Genomic DNA, 20,743 nt, shown 5'->3' with positions numbered 1-20,743 from the left:
TGCCATTCCTCATAACCAGAGACTAAGTTCAGATGCTTTTTGCCTCCCAATCTGGTCCCCGAGACAGCTGGGGCAACCGTTTCTTTCCTTTTCACAGCTCCTGGACGAGGTGTGATATGTGTGAGGCGCTAGAAAGCTTGTTCTATAATTACTTCTAGATTTGCCTCTGGGTGTGCTGCACACGCACCCGACCATATGTGTGTTCACGTGAGCTTGTCACTCGGCCAACAAGAGGTAGAACAAGAAGGGTGGCTTTATTTCCCGCCCCCCCCACCCCCCCCACCCCCCCCACCCCCCCCACCCCCCCACCACCCCCCCCCACCCCCCCCCCACCCCCCCCACCCCCCCCACCACCCCCCCCGCCAAAGTCAACGTCAAAGTGGGAATGGGTACCGGGTCTTTTAATAGATTGCCATTGTAGTCAAATCTGTGATTCGGGATATGCCACCCCGGATGCACCCGAGTCAATGTCTCCCAAATTTAGGAGACAAGCACGCAGCTGGACAGCCAGACGAGAGACCCCGAGTGCTCACACCGTAAAGGCCCCGGCCTCCTGGGCGCAGGTTCCCGGAGGGTGGGCGGGGCTGGGCCCAGAGGTCCGCAGGCTGCAGGGAGTAGGCGGGCGGGCTGGTTATCCAGGCGGGTGAAGATGCCTGTGAGAGCTCACGAGGGACCGGGGCGGCGCTCTTGTGGGTAGGCAGGCAGACAGGGTGCAGACATCTCCCACCGCCGACCCCAGACCCAGCCCCGCTTCCCGGAATCAAGGCGCTCCCAACCCCACAGCCACAGCATCTGCCCCGTGCCGGCGCAGCAGGACCTAGGCCCGCGCCCGGCGCTGTTGTCCCCGGCGCCCGCCATTGGCTGCGCGGTGGCCTCCAACCCCCTCCCCGTTGCCCCCTCCCAGGCTGCCTGTCCCATTTCCCCCACGCCTCACGGGGCCCCGCACTGGCTCCAAGAGACCCCAGGGGCGCGGCGCGCGCGGAGCGGCGCCGTGGGCGGGGCCTCGCGCAGGGCGCCCCGGGATTGGCCGCGGGAAGCAAGGGGTGGGGCCGGTCGCGGAGAAAACAGCGCGCGCGCAACCCGGCTGCAGTCCCAGCTCGGAGCTTGAGCCTGCACTAGTTGGCCTCCGCGTCCTCTCCGGTGCATTTTTTCCCCCCATTTCTTTTTCTTTTCTTCTTTTCAACCGCGGAGTCCTCTGCTTGGTCCTCCCGCCGCTGTCGCACAGCGCGATCCTCTTCCTGCCCTGCAGGTCCCGTCCCCCGCGGTGAAGCCCCGGCCGAAGCGGCGATGCGCCTCATTCAGAACATGTGCACCATCGCCGAGTACCCCGCCCCGGGCAGCGCAGCCGCAGCCGATTGCTGCCTGGGGGCCGCGGGCCGCCGCCTGGTCAAGATCGCCGTAGTGGGCGCCAGTGGCGTGGGCAAGACTGGTGAGTCCTCGCGCTCCGGCGAGAACCCGCTTAACTCTCGGTCCAGAGTTCGGCGGCCCCCGCTGGCAGTTTCGACTAAACCCGGCTTGGGGTAGAGGTTTATCCACGGTCCCTGGGGAAGGACCTTAGCCAGCTTCGTTTCCATTCCCCCTTCCTTCATCAGATGAGGGAAACAAACTGATCCTAAATGGCTTGACGGCCCTCTGCACAACCGACACAACTGGGATTCGAAGTTTTGGGTTCTTGAGCCCCTGGCAGTATCTGGCACAGAAAGGGGAGTCAGTGAACGTAACCCTTCCTGGAGCTCTTTAAGGTTAGGAAAGACGTTTGTGTGCGGGCAGGCTTAGGTGTGGCTCGGCCGGGCTCGGAGAATGGGGGTGGGCCAAATGACCCTTCCAGCTGGACAGAGCCATAATTCACAATGCCTCCTAGCCCCCTCGCCGTTGTGTCTGGAAGTAGGGTCAGGGAGCTGCAGGGTAGGAATTTCATTTGGTGGCTGGCTTTGCCTGAGAGTTGTTTTTTAGGGTGGGGGTTGAAGTGGGGAGACCAATCTAACTTCTTGTGCCAAGACTAACCCCCTTTCCTTTCTCTTTTCTGACCTGCAGCTCTCGTGGTCAGGTTCCTCACCAAACGATTCATCGGCGACTATGAAAGAAATGCAGGTGAGGAAATGTATTTGAAGAAAGTGCTGTCAGCCTGCACCAGTACTGCTGTTCCCATTTTTTAAGTGTCTACCAGGCAGGTTCCTTCAGAGTGACGGCCAGAGCACCGGGATCCTGCCACTTTCAACTTTCCTAGCCCCCTCCTGAGTGCCCCCCCCTTCCCATAACTGCCATCTGGCCTCATTCCATTCCAAGCCCATTCATCATTTTATCAAGTGCCTGAAAGTATTCTCCTTGGTATGTTTTAACTATAGGGACCCCAGTTGGAAGCACCCTTTGTACTCAAGAGCCTCTCCCTTCAAAACACTCCTGCAAAAGTCATAAAAAAAAAAAAAAAAAAAAAAAGATGGCCAGCGCCTACCCCCACCCCTGGCCTTCTCTGTTGGCTGCCTTTCAGAGGTGACCTTTTAAAGCAGAGGCCAAAGGAGCACAGTTGTAAACCTAAAGTTCTCTTTTCTTAACAAAGAAAAATAACTACATGGTAAAATTTTAGGAGGAGAGTTCCTGAATAAATGATTGGACACCCTTTCAATCCCTGTGATTAAGGATATCCACTGGGGAGGCTTAAGGGCTTTCTACCTATGCTGTGTTAGCAAATTGCTTAATTCCTTAGACCATATGAAGTACCTACAGGGGATTACTTCAAATGTACTATATAAACCATCCCCTGATAAGGCATGGCAGCCTTCTGCTTTGATGTAGAGTCAGCTATGTTATGTTACAATTTTATTCCAGTTGATGATGTTGGCTGTGAATTTACTAACAATATCTGCCCACTAAGCCTTTATATCTAATGGCTAAAAAATAAATTGGTGCCAGAGAGCAATAAGTACGAAAATAGACCAAGAACATTTTTTTTCAAGGAAATTCTCTAAAAATGTAAGTTTTGTTTAAAATTAGACAATTAAGTTTCCAAAAATGTAACAAGCTTTGTCCTAGTTTTAATAAACGTGCCTATGCAGGGTTGAAACTGCAGTTGTTTTAAAAAAACATCTGAAATAAATCCATTAAATAGAATAGACTATAGCTTATTTTGTGCGTTGGTTCAGGTTATAATTTCTAAGTAAAAATTATCCTATGATTTTTTTTTCCTCCCTACAATGTTTTAAAGTTGTACAAGAAGGAAGGACATAATCTTTTTTTTCCCCTCTTTATAGGTAATCTCTATACCAGACAAGTCCAAATAGAAGGTGAAACCCTGGCTATTCAGGTTCAAGACACTCCAGGTATTCAGGTGAGTGTCTGATATATGTGAGTAAGTCTAAAGGGAGTCTGCTTGGCCACAGAGTTGTTCTCCTGTTTTCAAAGTACCTTGTGCCGAAGAAGGAAAGAAACCTGGGGAGTCAAGTCTAGGCTTTTATATATTGCTTGACACTTCAGTTGTATCTGGCTGTTGATCAGTCTTAGCCTAGATGGGAGACTTGGCTAAAGGGGCAGAAATCTTTTAGGACGATTTTACTCAGCAGGAAAGACCAAACCAAACACACTTGGATTTGGCAGAATGCCCGTACTAGGGTTTAAAAGGTCAGTTTTTACATTTGTGTTTTTGGCATTAAAAATCAAACATCTAGGTATCGTCTCCAAATCCTCAGAATCACTCTTACACTGTGGAAAGTTACTCTATAGACAAAGAGCCATGCTAGCATGTGTGTGTGTGTGTGTTTTCCCTCTTGAACTGGGCAGTTATCCAGGTTTAAATGCTTCCAGCTCCTATCTTTACTTCCCCAGACTTACTGTCTAGCCAGTTAATTTCCCATTTTGTGCAACTACAAAGTCTCTCTGCATGGAGTTCTCTGCAGGTCAATTTTCCACTTGAGTGTGGTGAGCAGCTCTGTTATTTATTCCAGCTCCATGCAGCTGGATCAACATATTGTCGAGAAAGCTAAAGTGTGGGGGAATAGAACTTGTTGATGGCCTGCAACCTGGTGTTCTTGCTCAGGGCTCTTTTGAATTCTCTCTGTAGCTGAGCCAGGGCTCTCTCTGGCCCTTGCCCTTCACCTTGCTGTCACCCCTTCTCTTTCAGGTCCACGAGAATGGCCTGAGCTGCACTGAGCAGCTAAACAGGTGCATCCGCTGGGCAGACGCCGTGGTGATTGTCTTCTCCATCACTGACTACAAGAGCTATGAGCTCACCAGCCAGCTTCACCAGCACGTGCAGCAGCTGCACCTGGGCACCCGGCTGCCCGTGGTGGTCGTGGCCAACAAGGCCGACCTGCTACACATCAAGCAGGTGGACCCTCAGCTTGGACTGCAGCTGGCTAGCATGCTGGGCTGCTCCTTCTATGAGGTGTCCGTCAGCGAGAATGACAATGACGTCTACAACGCTTTCCACGTGCTGTGCAAAGAAGTGAGTCACAAACAGCAGCCCAGTGGCACGCCAGAGAAGCGACGGACCTCCCTCATCCCTCGGCCCAAGTCCCCCAACATGCAGGACCTGAAGAGGAGGTTCAAGCAAGCCCTCTCGGCCAAAGTCAGGACTGTCACCTCCGTCTGAAGCAGGGGTACTCGAGGGGGTTCGGTCTTCCCGGGAAGGGGTCCGGGGTGATGCAGGAACGTTGGATGCTGGCGGTTACTTGTGGTTCCAGGAAGGGCTGGAGCAGAGAGGCCAGGAGGGCCTGTTAAACCGCTTCAGGAGAGGAAGTGTTGTCCTGAGCAGGGGAACAGAACTGATGTGGTGTGAACGAGTCACCTCTGATGATGCCAAACAGCCTCCACGACTTTCCCTCTGGAGTGGGGAGGGATTGGGTGATGGCTTGGGATTTTGTTAACTACCTTGTAAATGACAGTCAGTTGTAGATTCACCCAGTATATTGATGTGATTTACAGTGGGAATGAAAGAACAGATTAAGCATTCACAGACTTTTCTTTTTTTTTTTTTTCCTTCTTTTTCTCCCCCCAAGAGAAAGAATTGATTTTTCTTATACAAGTATGTGTCTCTCGAATACTCTTCCTTATAGAATGACTTTCAAACCTGAAGGATACTCAAATTTCTTTTTTTTTTTTTTTTAAGAAAAAGAAGAAAATGCTACCTCCACCTGACTAGAAAGAGTGGAGTTTATGGGCCGAATGTTATATATGCAGATGTGTGTAAACTTCTGGGCTCAGACACAGTATGAGGATGCTGAGTTGGGAACGTGTTGGCTGGTTGAGAGCACAAACTCTTTAGCCCCAAACTTTTGAATAATTGTGAGGCTGTATAAGTTTTTTTTTTTTTTCAGATCATTGCATCAGGTACAGAAAAACAAAATGTGTCCAACTGATTTTGGTGTGATTTGTGTAAACACAGCAATGACGCTGGGTTGTTTCCAGACCTGGCCGAGTTGTGGCTTAACTGTGGAAACGCTATTTTACAGCAAGTGAACAGATGCAGGGGCGACTGCCGAATCCCCTACACAGATGCACTTTAAAAAGCCACTCATGCTTTGGCTTAAACTGTAATTTATTTTATGTACAATAAAGCTCATTTTAAAAGGGCAGACATCTGACTTGGTCTTGATCAAAATGTTCGTCTTTTGTCGTTCAAACTGTATGTCTCAGCACCTGGTGTTTCTCTGGCACGTCGAGTGGGCATTCTGCCTTCCTGGGGTGAGCCCTGGAGTCTCCCAACAAACCACCAAGGTGCATTCTATTCTCATCCCTGTTTTACAGATGAGGAAACAAACTTGAAAACAAGTTAGATAACTTGTCAAAGGCCCTGGCCTTTGAGCTTGTAAATTCTGGTTTGCTGCTCTCCAGTTGAGAGTAACATATCTATTCATTTCCTTCCTGATCCTCCAGGGAAACCTAAGACAGATGTCTGGGTCTATATTTTAAGCTGATAAGAGATGTCCTGGCTAAGCCAAGGAAGATCATGCTCCTACACAAGATCACTGCTTATTATTTGCCCTATTTGGCGAGCCTTCATTGGGTATGCCACTTTTGAAAAGTGCACGTTTTTCTCATGTTGTAGAAGCTCATAGCCATTGATGCGGGTGGTTCAGGAACCCCTCCCTTGTGGCACCTGCCCCAGGTGATGTGCTAAAACTCTCATCTGCTTCCATCCAGGCCAGGGAGAGCTTTCATACAAGCCAGGTGAGTCACCACCTTTACGGGCAAATAATTACACCTTGTATTTGTCTGAGAGTGCTTTCACATATCTGATCTCATGTAACCCTCAGGATAACTCTGTGGGGAGGGCAGAGGAGGAAATACCACTGTTTCTACAGGTGAGAGAAACAGGCTCTGAGTTTAGAGTGATGTCCTTGAGTTCACAGATAGGGCATGAATCAGTGTCTTCTGACTATATTCAATGTTCTTACTCCTTCACAGCATTTCATTTCATTCACTGCTGCATGTATGGGGCCTTGGGACTGAGGGAAGCAGCCATAATGAAGAGTTGAGGGTCTACTATGGCACAATGCCAGATGTTCAAATCTGTTTTCTCACAGGGTAAATGTCCTGCCTGCTCCTGACAGGGCTTCTGGTTATGCCCTACACCTTCCTTAGGTAGAGGGCAATTTTCTACACTTCAAGCCTAACCTAACCTCTGAGAAGGTATTGGGTGCAGGGAGGGAATGGTGCTCACAGGAGATTCTAAAAACATCTCCTTTCAAAGGCAGTGACAAGGATCTCCAATTAGATTCTGCTCATGTTTGGTTTTATTCATCCTACATGGCTATATTAGTAATGTCCACTGATTGAGCGGTTCATCTTTATATACTTCACAATGGTCTTCTACCCATGTTCTGGAAGTGAAGATGAGTGTTCCCCGGGGCTTTACCTTGCAGTGGTGCTGAGCAGTGCTGGACATCCTCTGTTTATAAGGGGTCCCTGGCTGCCTCTCCATTCCACCTGCTCCAGGAATCTGCAGAGCTCAGGCAGACCTCTCCTCCTCCCTCGTGAGCTGTCCTTCCTGACCTCCTGGCACTTCTCCATTGCCTCTCACTTCCCCACCATACTGGACTCGGTCTCTTAAACTTCCTTTCAGAAATTCGAGCTGAAAGAGTCTCAGGGTTCTCATCCATCCTGGGGATAATGCTTCGCTGGAGGCCACTCTGGAAGAGAGAAATTGACCCCTGGCTAGAAACCACCTGAGTTCCACTCCTGTCCACTGTCTCAGGCTGACTTGACTATTTATAGTTCTAGAGTACACCATGTTTTCTTCTCACGAATTTATCTTCCTATTTCATTACCTTTGTTCCTCTCTTTCATTATATCTCTGAATCCCTTGTTTGTTTTTAGTATCTGCAATCACATGGCACTGAGGACGGTCCCCTCCTACCTAGGTAGGGGATGGCCTCCCTACCACCTGGGTAGAAGAAGGGAAAGGTGTGTGTGTGTTCAGGGGAGTGAAGAAAGGAATCAGAATTACTGAGCATGTACAGTATGCCAGACTATAATCCATCTCCTTTAATCTTTTGAAGAATCCTGCAAGGAAGGTAATGATAGCACTTCCAGTTTAAAGATGAGAAAACTGAGAGTCGGACAGATGAAAGCTGGGATCACACAGGCAGTCATTGTTTCTATTGACTGAAAACTCCAGCACTGGAGGGGGATTTGAAATAACTTTCATTCTCCACACCAACCCCACAATCCATCTTTAGTCCCTTCTACAGATGCAGAGAAGGGAGGCTCAGAAAAACCAGCTCCTAAGTGGCAGATTCAGATTCAAGACTCCACCCAGGTCTGCCTGATGCCCAGACGCCAGGCAGCCAGCTCATGACTTTGCCAGCTCACGACTTTGCAAGCCACCATCGCTTCTCTGTTCCTCTGGCTTGCAGATGCGGGCCCTCCCTGTCTTGGCCCCGTGTTCTTCATCAGGCTTCCCTTAGGCTTCCCTTGCTGCTACCCTGGGCTTGTGGCTCCTCCCTGGCCCAGGCCTGCCTGGCTGCCAAGGCCACATCTGCTCTTGCCATCAGCCAGCTGCTCACTAGCCTCCAGTCCCAGTTCAGTAATAAAGACGTCCAAGCTGGAACAGGGGCCAGCACGGCCCACAGCCCGTCTGCCTCAGCACCAGATTCTCGTCTGTAGAGATGTCTGGCTTTCAAGTTTCCTCCCTGCTGCAAATCAAAACCATCCGAACACTCTACAGCCAGCCTGGCACTGAGTCGTGGGCTGAGGTGGCTGAATGCTCCCAGCCTGGGGCTCCCTGTCAGCACCCAGCCATCACCCTGCCCGAATCCCAGGTTCCAGAGCTGTGGGCCTGCTTGCAGTGAGCCCCTCATGCTGGTGAAAAATGAGATTTCAACATTCACTTTATACCCTGTGGAGGATAAAGCTGTTGCTCAAGCTTGTGGTGAAATCCCTTAGGAATGAGACCTTGGGTAAGTCCGATGTCGGGTGGTGGTGTGGGGTTGCCCCGCTGAGTCTCTGCTGGTAAGTCCAGATGGTGCTTGGAAAAGGCCACTAGGAATTACAGAGCTTTATCTGTTACAATAAATAAACCAGGAGTGAAAACCCACCTTGCTCAGTGCCACAGGCTAGCTGTGTTAGGGATGGGATCCTTCTACAGCAGCCCTCTCACAAGGTGGGGACCAATCATTATTATTCCCTGGAGTTTATAGATGGAGGCGCTGAGGTCTGGAGATCACACTGCTGGCAGTGGCGAGCTGAGACTCAAACCCAGACAAGACTGTGGAGCTCTGTTCTAACCACTGCTGCTTCACAAGATGCCAAGAGCACAGCTGTTCCCTGCACCCCCCACCCCATCCTCCACCCAGGGCCAGATGTGCTACTTCTGGAGTCCCTGCTTTTTCCTTGTCTGCTGAAGGCCCTTTGCAGGATTTACACCAAGTCTTCATTTTACTCCTGCTTTTCATTCAAGAGCAGCACCCTGTCCTGTGCCTCCGACCTTTTTATTCAAAGCAAACTCTGGTCACCACGATCTTCTTTCAGCTCACCTTTCCTGCAAAGCCTTCTGCTATCTGATTGTCTGCCTAGCTCAGTTTCTACAACCAGTGACCACAGAGATGGAAAAAGATGATTATAAACTAAACTTTTGATGTTTCCCCCACCACTCAGAGACTGCCTTTGGCTATATTTAATTTAGTATCGTGAGCCTTTGGGGAACACAGTAACTGATGATAGGTAACATTTACAATTAGAAACGTCCTTTGTTTACCACTTCAGATTAGAAGCTTTGGAATATTCTTTTTATACAAGAGGAAATCAACTTGTAAAAATACATTAAAGGCCCAAGAGTAATATATCAATACATCTACTGTGAAAATATTCAAATGACACAAATATATTGAGAGTGAGTGAAGTTCTCCTATAATAGACTCCTTCCCAGAGGGAACTGCTTGTTAGCAGTTTGAGGTTTGTATTTTCTGAAAGTTTCCTTTGCATATAGACATATGGTTTAAAACTTAACCTTGAGCAGATCCTCTCACAGGGCCCAAGCTTCAGGAAAAGCACCAGATGGGCATTCTGTGAGAGACATGGGGTCCAGGATGAGCCTCCTTCCCCACTGGCCTGGAACGCTGGGGACTGTCTGGCACGTGCCACTGGGGAGTTGGGAATGAATGAGTGATCAAATGAATACAGATTGGAGACCCACAACAGGTTACTTATTTACTTTATTAATGAATTAATTAATTTATTGGCCATGCTTAGTTCCCTGGTCAGGGAACTCAAGGAACTGCAGAAAAATGTTAAGTTCTAACCACTGGACCGCCAGGGAATTCAAGAGGTTATTTATTCATTTTAAAAAAGAGTGATCTTTGCTTTAATGATCATTTCTTTGGGGCTATCTGCCATTTTCTCCCTTACTCAAATTCAAACTTCTGAGTAGAATGAATGAAGCATCTGGGGCCTCCACTATTTCAGCACCATGAAAGAACCAGTGTTAGGTGGAAAACATACTTGGACAAAATAAAGAATCTTGGGGTCAAGAAAGCCTGCCTTGATGACATCTCAAAATGATTTCCAACTTCACAGTTTTCTCTTAAAATGGTAGTGTTTTGCAGAGAACTAAAAGTAGAGACACATTTTGGTTTACATTTTATTTCTTCTACCTGTTTAATTCACACTAGTCATTGTTTTCAGCTTTCCCTCTTTATTGTAAACATCTTTTAGAGACACTAGAAATTTCCATCAACTATACACCTACAAATGTATGGGTTCCAAGAAGTTCCTGTCTGCTGGAGTTCTTATATAATTCCACTCTGTGGGTCTAGGTTTTTCTGTTATGGCTAGAAGGAAGGCTAAGATTTACAGAAAAGAAAGTAGAAATGTGTAATCAGTAGAAATGTGAAATCATAAGTCATAGGGGTAGGGTTCCAACCTAGACCTCCTGGACCAGATATCTTTACTGGGGCCTTCCTTTGGAAGGACAGGAAACCTTTCTTAGGCTGTCACAGTGCTCCAATCAACCTCTCTCCCACTCCTGTTCCAGGCAGGCTGGCAGCCCTGCCCAGTAAGCAGACAGGAACAATGCAGCTCTTTGTAAAGGCAGGAGATTTACAACAGAGGCAGACGATCGGCACTGCCCTAGCCGCCCCCCTCCTTTCCTCCCCTGTTCAGAAATGTCTCAGCTCAAGAGAGAAACAAAGCCTCAGATCCCATTCGCAGTGTTCCCTCCTCAGCTACATTATCTTGAAAACCAAACTTTCCTGACACTCATGATTCTAAAGCATGTCTAACTTCTCCTGGAGCATCTGCAGATCAAACGGTTTGTAATCTACCAACACTCACCGACAGGCACTTGTTTAGAATGAATGAACTTGCAGGTGGAATCAGAAAGATCACAGAGAGAGGGGTAAGGATAAATGGGCATTATCATGAATTAGGCCAGCTGAAAGGCAGTTTGATGCCTTTAGAAAAATGATTTAAAAAAAAATCTCAGCAATACTTCACTGTGTGGTTATGAAGATCCTTTGGGCAACATTCAGTCATAACCATGATTAGTAGCAGGGACATTGGTTTGGGAGGCATTGGATTTTAACAGATAACAGTATTGGGATTTCCAGCTCAGGTAGGGCTCATCTTCTTAGGAGATGCTTAGAAGCCAAGGTCTGGATGCAGCCGGTCAGTCGCAAACAACAGCTCAGGGATGTTAAGTGGCTTCAGGAGTCGTGTGGACAGCACGATTACCTAACAATGGGAGGGGCAAACACATTGCAGACAATTAGGAGAGCCAACCCAGCTTATTCGATAACAAGAAATAAAATGCAACACCCTTCTTTGAGGGGAAGGCATAGCGTGGATACTGTGGAGGAAAAGGCAGAAGGCAGCCGCTGGAATGTCAGTGGGTTCTCGAGTCCCAGGTGGAAGGAGGGGAACGCAGGCTGGGAAGGGTGGCTTGCAGGACAGCGGGGCTGCGTCTGCTGAGCCTTTAACCAGTGGGCACTGGGCAGGGCCAAGCCTAGCCACCACCTCGCTGCTTAGTTGTACTAAACCAGACCTTTGCTTTGTAATCTGGTAATCTGAACTCCACAAAGAGGTCCCTCTCTCCTCCAGGGAGGCTTTGTTCCTTCCGGGAAAGAGAGAAGGCATACTCAAGAGCAGCATGTTGCTGTGGGTGATGATGATGATGATGACTGTATCTATCTCCTAGTACCCAGTTTCCATGACAGAAAGTCATCATCTCACAGCTCGGGAGGTCAGAAGTCCCAGATGCAGGTGTTGGCAGGTTGGTTCCATCTACGGGTTGCGAGGGCGAACCTTCCTTCTCAAGTTCCCTCATGTCTTCACCCTGTCTTCCCTCTGCGTGTCTGTCTCTGGGTCTCTCTTTCCCCCTTGATAAGGACACAGTTGTATAGGATTAGAGCTTACCCTAATGACCTCATCTTTTTTTAATTAATTATTTTAATTGGAGGCTAATTACTTTACAGTATTGTGGTGGTTTTTGCCACATGAATCAGCCATGGGTGTACATGTGTCCCCCCTGTCCCGAAACCCCCTCTCACCTCTCCCCCATCCCATCTCTCTGGGTCCCAGTGACCGGCTTTGAGTGCCCCATTTCATGCATCGAACTTGGACTGGTTAATGATTACTTTTTATTTTGAAAGAGAATTATCCTTGAAAATATATGGTTAATATCAGTCAAGTCATATTTTTGGCAGAAGAAGTACACTGCAGTCTGTGCTCACGTTTTTCCTTGAAAGCCATGTGATGAGAGAGTTTGAGGGCAGAGAGTGAACACTAGCACCCTCTTATCACATGGTATAGATACCACTGGAATACGTGGCTCTGGAGAGGGCCTGTACTCACCCCTCAGGGTCTTCGAGACCAAGTCCAACAGATAGTAGAGAATGGTGGTACCCAGACCAGCAGGCTCATCAGATGCTAGCAGAGCCCGGCACCATGGCTGATTGGCTATGTACACTGGGGAAGGTTATTCCGCTTGTGGCCTCACTTTATCCGTCCCAGGAGAAAAATAAAAGCTTGTAGAATTATGGCAAGGATTACCCAAGGTGAAGACTGTAATGCATACAAGGTGCTCAGCAATTCTGAGCTGCTGTTTTATTGTGATTGGGTCATGTTGGTTTAGTCACTAAGTCGTGTCCAACTCTTGAGACGCCATGGACTGTAGCCCATCAGGCTCCTCTGTCCATGTGATTCTTCAGGCAAGAATACTGGAGTGGGTAGCCATTGCCTTCTCCAGGGAATCGTCTTGACCAAAGGATTGAACCTGGGTCTCCTGCATTGCAGGCAGATTGTTTACCTATTGAGCCACCAGGGAAGCCCAGGCCTCCTTTTGAATATTATGAAAGCTAAGAACTTTCTAGAAAAATACATGTATGTTCATCTATACAAGATTTTGAATATAGTTTCAGGTGAGGTTTGTGGCTAACTAGGATTCGTAGACCACAGGTTGTGCTGTGCTTAGTCGCTCAGCCATGTCTGAATCTTTGTGACCCCTTGAACTAGAGCCCGCCAGGCTCCTCTGTCCATGGGGATTCTTCAGGCAAGGATACTGGAATGCGGAGCCATGCCATCCTCCAGGGGATCTTCCCAACCCAGGGACTGAACCCAGGTCTCCCACATTGCAGGAGGATTCTTTACCATCTGAGCCACCAGGGAACCCCAGATAACAAGTTAAAAGACCCTTATTCAGATATTTTTAAAAGACCACACATAAAGACAAGAATCCTTTGCATGAGAGTAGACTCTCGTGAAGTACAGGAGGACAGGTAGCTAGGCCACAGGCCCCTCCCTTGCCCTGTGCTTGCCAGACCCCACCACCTGGGTTAGATGGGGCTAACCACCATGGTTAGACCATGCTAACCCCTGGGGTCTTAGTTCCAAAGCCAAGACTGCAGATTCCTCTCTGGCTCAGGTGAGGGCAAGTATAATGGCTAGAGTGAGTCTCTGAGGATTCGTACGTCTCATGAACACGGTAGAGGAGCTGGGAGGGAAAGGCTGTAGACTCGGTTGATGTGCAGACTTCCAGGGCAGTGACAACTAAGCCCAAAGAATCCATCACTCTCAGGGTGTGGGCTGGGCTTTCAGTCGTGGCTGATGGACGTTGGCCCAGTCCACCTGCACTGAGCTGGCACTAAGGACCGGGACCCTGTCACAACTAGACGAGTGGGTATTTGGCATAAGGGCTGAACCAGAGGATGTCTTGGGTGTGTGTTCTGGAGGGTAGGAAAGAAACAATGGAAAACAAAGGCAGTCTGTGAAGTAACTGAGAGGTGTCAGTGTCATTAGGAGGGAAGGACGTTGAGACTAAGGACTCCCGCCAGATGGTACAGAGGCCTTAGGAGTGTCCAATGTGAGTGGGGCCTCAGTTGGCCACCTGTCAGACAACAGACCCTGGAGAATTTGCTGGATCACTCTGAGCCTCAAGTTCTTCGTCTGTGAAGTGGAAATAATGACACCCACCTCACATGATTATCATAAGGATCAAATGCGAACATAGATATAAAATACTCAGCACAATGACAGGCTCTGGAGGGGCTTAAAATGGTGCCTGCTGGTTTCATCTTCATTAGCACCACCACCTCCACTAGTCCCATCCTCTGCTGCGCTCCCTCTACTCAGCTCAGAGCAGTCACTGGGCTGATATAGGGGAGGAGGATGTGCCAGAGATGTCTTCCTCACGTGTAAGCCTGATAGCATTTACTCACAGGCTGCAAATCCTGACTGCCTTCCTCCACCCTTTCTAAGCTTGACCCACTGCTGCAGAATAAACAAAGAATGAGAGAACTGAGGACAGTCTACTGGACCTCTGGGACAACATTAAAGGCATCAACATTCACATTATAGGGGTCCCAGAAGGAGAGAGAGAGAGAGAAAGGGCCTGAGAAAATATCTTAAAAGATCATAGCCAAAAGCTGCCCTAATATGGGAAAGGAAATAGTAACTGAAGTCCAAGAACCACAGAGAGTCCCATACAGGATGAACTGAAGGAAGAACATACCAAGACACATATTAATCAAACTGGCAAAACTTAAAGACAAAGAGAAAAATATTAAAAGCAACAAGGGAACAGCAACAAATAACATACAAGAGAATCCCTGTAAGGTTATCAGCTGATTTTTCAGCAGAAACTCTGCAGGCTGGAGGGAGTGGCACAGTATATTTAAAGTGATGAAAGGGAAAAACCTACAATCAAGAATACTTTACCCAAAGGCTTGTTCAGACCCGATAGGGAAATCAAAAGCTTTCTAGATAAGCACAAGCTAAGAGCATTCAGCACCACCAAACTAGCTGTACAACAAATATTAAAGGAACTTTTCTAGATGGAAAAGGAGAGGCCACAACTAGAAATAAGAAAATTATGAGTGGGGAAGCTCACTGGTAAAGGCAAATGTACAGTAAAGGTAGGAAATCACCCCACACAAATACGAATTCAAAACCAGCAACTGTGAGAAGAGGAGAGTACAAATGCAGGCTATTGGACATGCATTTGAAATTAAGAGACCAGTCTTGTATGTAGATAAATTGCTATATCAAAAACTTATGGTAACCACAAACCAAAAATCTATAAGCCTGATCCTCTTAGAGAGCATCGCAAGACTTTGGAGTCTGATGGCTGCTCAGCACTCCACACCCCAGCCCCTGGCCACAGCATCCCCCTCATTACCAGTTCCACATTCTAGACACTCTAAACTATTTGCAGTTTCACAAATGGAACTTTGGGGGTGTTTCTTACCAACTCTTTGCCTGAAGATCTTTTAGTCATCCTTCAACAATCTGCTCAGGCATCACCACCTCCAGGAAGCCTTCCCAGACCACCTCTCCCTGAAGACTGAGGATGTTCCCATGGCTGTTGCTATTACACTGTATTCCTTGTTTCCTTGAGTTTCTTTGTTGTTTGCTAGCACAGTGCCTGATACCTCGCAGATCCCTGATACAATAAGTTAGCCAATGATTGATTAATTGAATAAACAAAAACAAGACTAGGAAGGAGGAAGTGGGTTTAGCCATGTTCAGCAGTGACTTTTTCACACCAAGAGGCTCTGGTAGCTCAAATATAATGGCTCTGTGTAAATTTGTTTCAAATTGGTTTAACTGAAAACCCATTTGTCTAAAATTCCTATTTTGAAGAGCAAGCAGGATCACATGGCTAACATTTCCTTTACAGTATAATAGCTGATGGTCCTTAAGTATTTTCACATCTCAGGCATCTTTTGTTCATTTTCAGTTTTCTAGCCTATTCAAGTGAAGGTATTTTTGCATTATTTGACTAAAACAGTCCTTAAAATTATAAAAATCTTAGCTAAATGGGGGGGGGGGGCGGGGAGCGGGAGGACACTCTAAAATGAAAAAGAAAATGCTTAAAGCAATCCTATATCAGCCTGCTGGATATGAAATTTAAATTTTATAAACATAGTCATCAAACGTGCGATATGAGGCAAATCAAGCACTAGAGACTTCCTTTCAGAGGACTGGCTTTTTCTCAAGCAGCCGAGGGCAAGGATGAAAATCTCCATCTGTGAGGCAGGGCCAGAGGGCCCAAGGGCACCTGGGAACCAAGCCCCTAAAAAGCAGCCTTTGGGGCTCCATGCAGGTTCTCCTCCAGCCGAAAGAACCGCTTGTCTCTGTGCTCAGTCTGCCCTAGTTCCTGCAGGAGTGGCCCAGTCCACCTGCTTTCTCTCCACTTTTCGCTTTTTTGGGCCATTGCTATAATTTGGAGGTGCCAGCATCTTCCTGTTCTATTTCTGCTGAAAGAGAGGAAGCAGGGCAGCCCAGGATTTAGACTCATATCCCTTGATTTCCAACACTGTGAATTGAAAGGAGCAGGGGACAAAAATGTTTTTTTCTCTATTTTTCTTTTAAACTTGGGAGATGCTTTCCAGTACAAGCAACTCACATGCACAGGCACCAACATGCATATTCATCCAGCTGATGAACTGGCTCTTGAGCACATATCATATTCAAGGCACTATTTGCCCTCATTTGTATAGGTGCCACATGTGTTAAACATAAAAGGTGTGTCTTGTTAAACCACTGGGATAGTGGATTGAAACAGACATGATCAAGCTTTCTGGAAAACTCATTGCCTTTGTGTTGCTGGTGGGGTGAGTGTGTTGTGTTTAGGCTCTTCTAAAGAATGCCCTGAGATTTCAGATGTCTCCATTTTTGTCCCTTCCGATGGTTGTTTAAAAGGAAGTTACTTGAGGGAAAACAACAAGAAACTTCTATTGCAAATGACTTCAGCATTGCTAAGAGGATTGTATCAAATATCAAAGATACACAAAGTACATAGGAATAAAGGGCAATATTAATAAGAATAATATGAACATGTGTGATGCTGTCTAATATTTCAAATTATAAGGTAAAGAAGAAAAATTGTAAATCTCACTGACATTTTCCTTAGAGTAGGAAACTTCAAAACAAATTAAATGCAGACCAGAAGGAAAAAAAAAGAAGTTGCCTGACTTCTCTCCTTGAGGGCTTGCATTAAATTTTAGAATAACCTGGAGCCAGGGTTTAGAGTTAGGATTTAGTTATCCTCGAACGTCTACAGTGGCACAAAATTGTAAGCGTACGAGCATATTTCTGGGTCTACTTTTTTTTTTTTCTATTACAGTCTCACTGAACATTTGGTTCCAGAAATGCAGACGCACATGAAAGCGTGGTTGCGCAACGTGTACCGTGAAGAGCCGTGGCGGCAGGTCAGGCCCACTTTGTCTCTCTTTGTTTCCTGAGCTGGCCTTTCCCTGTACTTTCTGGGAGGGTCCCTCCCTGTTATTTTCCTCCCACAATCCCAGACTTCGGCTGGCATCTTGGCCACCTCCCAGCTCCAGGGTTCAGCCTGCAGAGCTGTCTGCAGTGAGAAGAGGCCAGTGCTGGGCACACGCGTTCCAGAGCCAGGGCAAGCCTGCAAAGTCAGCTGCTTGTGGCTGCGGCTGTTTGGGGTGGGGCTGAGAGGCTGCCTGTTTGATCCCTTTTTTTGTAGTCAGGGAAGAGGGCTTTCTCTAGCTGCCCACTTTCTCTCATCAGCACGTTTAGCAACAACCAGGGGAGGAGAGCAGAGAAAACACACCCACTGTAGTGCAGGACAGCCATCCTCTGGGACTAGCAGGTGCTAACGTGGTTTCTGAATGCCACTGTTTCATGAGATCCTTATCACCCTCTGTAGAAGGGAATTTATTTCTGGATGTGCCTTGAGTGAGTGACAGTTGCTCAGTCATGCCTGACTCTTTGCAACCCCATGGACTATAGCCTGCCAGGCTCCTCTGTCCATGGAATTCTCCAGGCAAGATTACTGGAGTGGGTTGCCATTTCCTTCTCCAGGGGATCTTCCAACCCAGGGATCTTACATTGCAGGAGAGTCTTTACCATTTGAGCCACCAGGGAAGCCTACTATTAAGAGACATTTCTAGCTCAGTCGATAAAGAACCTGCCTGCAGTGCAGGAGACATGGGTTTGATCCCTGGGCTGGGAAGATCCCCTGGAGAAGGAAATGGCAACCCACTCCAGTATCCTTGCCTGGAAAATCTCATGGACAGAGGAGCCTGGTGGGCTGCAGTCAATGGGGTCGCAAAGAGTCGGGCACGACTGAGCAACTAACACACAACACACTCTAAGTATAAAGACAGGTCAACTTAAAAAGTATCAGCAGGTACATGCTTGACTTTATCTTATAATCTATAGACAACACATTAGAATATGTAATGAATCCATACACCTTTTCCAAAGGAATACCCAAGACAGAAGTAGCAATAAAGTTATAAATGACAGTCATCAATCAGATGAAATAATTTAGACGAAGCTTTTTTCTCTCCAAGAAGTGTGGGCCTTACGTGGCTTCTATTGGCAGTTTCCTTTGATGAGTGGATCCCTGAATGCCTTGCACATCTCAGCTCATCAACCCTCTCCTTCAGGAGAAGCCGATGCCATCTGAAGGACCCTCCCGCCTCCACCCCTTTCCTGCAGGTATTCCCATCAGAGCACCTGCCTCTGTTCTAGAACACTCACGTCTGGCTGGAGCTTCTGTGTTTGATGTCAGTCACTCACTATTAGAGTGTAAGTTCCAGGAAAGAAGGTACACGTCTGGCTTGGTCACTGATCTATCCTCAGCACAAAGAACAGTGCTTGGCACAGAGGAGATGCTCAATAAATGTTTACTGAATAATCAACTAATCCAATTAAGAGGCTGTTAAGTTCCTATTCCTGGGTCCAAAAAGCATCTATGTGGTATGGAATAGATATGAATTACAGCAACTGATGCAAAAGACAGGGTGGTCTTAGTTGTTCATAATCTCAGAATCAATAACAGGCTGGTGTAGTCTCCAGAAAAACTGCTTTTATCTTACAGTACTTCAATAATGCAAGTAGAATTTCTAGTGTTCAGTGGTGATGGTTTAGCCACTAAGTCACGTCCAATTCTAGCAACCCCATGAACTGTAGTCCCCCAGGCCCCTCTGTCCATGGGATTTGCCAAGCAAGACTACTGGATACCATTTCATTCTCCAGGGGCTTCTTCACCGACTGAGACACCTGGGAAGCCCTCTAGTGTTCAATGTTCAATGAGTAATCATGACACCCAGTGCCAGATCCTTTCTGAGGTGCTGGAATTAAAATAAGTGCAAAGTCCTGAGTCTAGGGAAGAGAGACCAGCAGAAGCGGGTAGGAAAAGAAGGCCCAGAGGCAGGTAGGGGCCGTGGTGGGAGGAGGAGGTGGCCTCAGCGCCTCTGCACTGCTCAGTCCCTGGCAAGGGAGGAGCTCAGGTGTAAGTGAGCCTGAAAAGAGAGACCAGGGTCCCAGGAGAGCCGTCTGGGAACTGGGATACCCAGGTTCACAGCACGGGCTGCAGTGAGGTGGCTGGAGGGACTGAAGACACTCAGTTTGGAGAAGAGCAGCCTGGAAGAGGACCTGTGGAGGAGGGGTGAGCCTGATCTGTTTGGAGATTCTGTGGGGCCCAGGAGCTACAGGCAGAAACTGCTGAGTGAGACCTCAGAGGGAGTGGAGGTAGACTCGGCAGAGCAAACAGTCCTAAGGGCCAAGGCCTCCAGGACTCGGGTAGGCTATGGGCAAGGGGGTAAATCCTCATCCCTAGGGACCTTTACATGTAGGCTGGATTAGATATGTATTAGACAGCAGTATTAGATACGTATGTTTAAATCATCGGTCAGGTTAGAGTCACTCTCTTGGTTGCCAGACCTGCCCCCCTTCAGTTGTTCCCATGTGCGCCCCAGCAGAGACCTAAGAGGGCGACAGATTAGCAGGCCTTTCCGTGTACAGCCAGAGCATCCAGCCCTCATCCCTCTGAATGCACCTCTGAAGCCGGAGCTGGTTACATCTCAGATCTGGGCTGACTTAGCTGCCGGTCTGTGGAGGTCTAATACTGGGAGACCCGCCTCCGCAGGTGTCGCTCCAGCAAACAGGCAGGTAATCCACCTCCTTTCAGGACTTGGAATGAAGGCCATGCTGGTAAATAACTCCTCTCTGGAATCTTCTTAGGCCCTGTTAACTCTTCAGGGGGAGCTTTCTGCACAAAGGACAAGCAGCAGGCACGCCTGCCCCTTAAGCCCCCAATTCTTTGAGCCGCTCTCTCTGCAGATGACTGAGCACAAGGTCGGTCAGTTGCAGCCCAGCCACTGAGCCACTGCAGATTCTGGGTCTCTGTTGTCAAACTCAGGTCACATGGCTTTGAAAAAGTGTGCATTTCATCCTTTTAGAGGGGAGATTAACATGTCTGTCAGCCAGTTAACAATGCAGCAGCTAAGAATTCGGTTCACCATGTTAGGGGCAGTGAGAAGCATGCTTGCTGATAAAAAAAGAATGTCTTGCTCAAAAAGGCAACTGCTCACTAAACAGACCCTGAACACTGCTGATGGAGTAGGTGTGAGGTGAGGCTGAATTTACCACTTTATCAGAAATCCCACCAGCTACGACCAAGACAGGTGTTAGTAACAGCAGAAGTGGCCATAGCCAATGACGGGTCACTCCTTTGCTCAAAAACATGCCATGGCTCCCTGCACACCTGGGTCCCTTTCCTAAGTTGGGTGTTTGGAGACCCACAGAGATCTGGCCTTTTCTACACCACCAGGTGGGCTGGCCATCTCAACAACATCACACCACCAGACCTCAAGGTGACAGAGCTCCTGTCCTGTGCACAGGCCTGGGAAGGCCCAGTCTTTGTCCTCAAGGAAAGCACGTTTGCTTCAGGAGGCTAGGTCAGCAATGGGGATCCATCAGTGAGCTGTCTGGGATGCCAGCGGGGATAGGAGCTCCTTGGCTGGCTGAGTGGGTGGAAGTAGGAGACATCTGTACC

The 20,743-nt window shown here is 47.9% G+C and overlaps 2 protein-coding genes across 3 annotated transcripts in view; one reads left to right on the top strand and one right to left on the bottom strand.

The window, feature by feature from the left end:
- Positions 1 to 1,088: 1,088 nt before the first annotated feature.
- Positions 1,089 to 5,567, top strand: RASL11B (RAS like family 11 member B). The gene is made up of 4 exons (XM_086405777.1): positions 1,089 to 1,429; positions 2,035 to 2,091; positions 3,249 to 3,325; positions 4,115 to 5,567. Exons 1-4 carry the CDS (start codon positions 1,288 to 1,290, stop codon positions 4,583 to 4,585), a joined length of 747 nt encoding a protein of 248 aa, XP_086261903.1. The 5' UTR covers positions 1,089 to 1,287; the 3' UTR covers positions 4,586 to 5,567.
- A 4,062-nt stretch (positions 5,568 to 9,629) lies between these two features.
- The window catches only part of SCFD2 (sec1 family domain containing 2), a 396,134-nt gene continuing 385,020 nt past the window's right edge, over positions 9,630 to 20,743 (bottom strand). Inside the window, exon 9 of one of the 2 annotated variants that reach the window (XM_086405773.1) lies at positions 9,630 to 11,163. In XM_086405773.1, coding sequence (XP_086261899.1) covers positions 11,071 to 11,163 — 93 coding nt within the window. In that variant the 3' untranslated portion in view covers positions 9,630 to 11,070. The remainder of the gene's footprint in view (positions 11,164 to 20,743) is intronic. The other variant, XR_015165415.1, reaches the window with a different exon arrangement.

The sequence above is a fragment of the Bos grunniens genome, chromosome 6 (assembly GCF_055505025.1).
Source record: "Bos grunniens cultivar Pamir isolate PY7600 chromosome 6, Bosgru_T2T1.0, whole genome shotgun sequence".
Classification (NCBI taxonomy): Eukaryota; Metazoa; Chordata; class Mammalia; order Artiodactyla; family Bovidae; genus Bos; species Bos grunniens.
The sequence above is the reverse complement of the archived record's forward strand: the minus strand, read 5'-3'. Positions and strand labels throughout refer to the sequence as shown.

What these genes read in the sequence shown, in the direction of transcription:
- RASL11B (XM_086405777.1), top strand. Translation starts at nt 1,288, where the DNA reads ATGCGCCTCATTCAGAACATGTGCACCATCGCCGAGTACCCCGCCCCG. An exon ending in CAGTGGCGTGGGCAAGACTG is followed by an intron (nt 1,430 to 2,034) that starts GTGAGTCCTCGC and finishes TCTGACCTGCAG; the next exon opens with CTCTCGTGGTCAGGTTCCTC. An exon ending in AAGACACTCCAGGTATTCAG is followed by an intron (nt 3,326 to 4,114) that starts GTGAGTGTCTGA and finishes CTTCTCTTTCAG; the next exon opens with GTCCACGAGAATGGCCTGAG.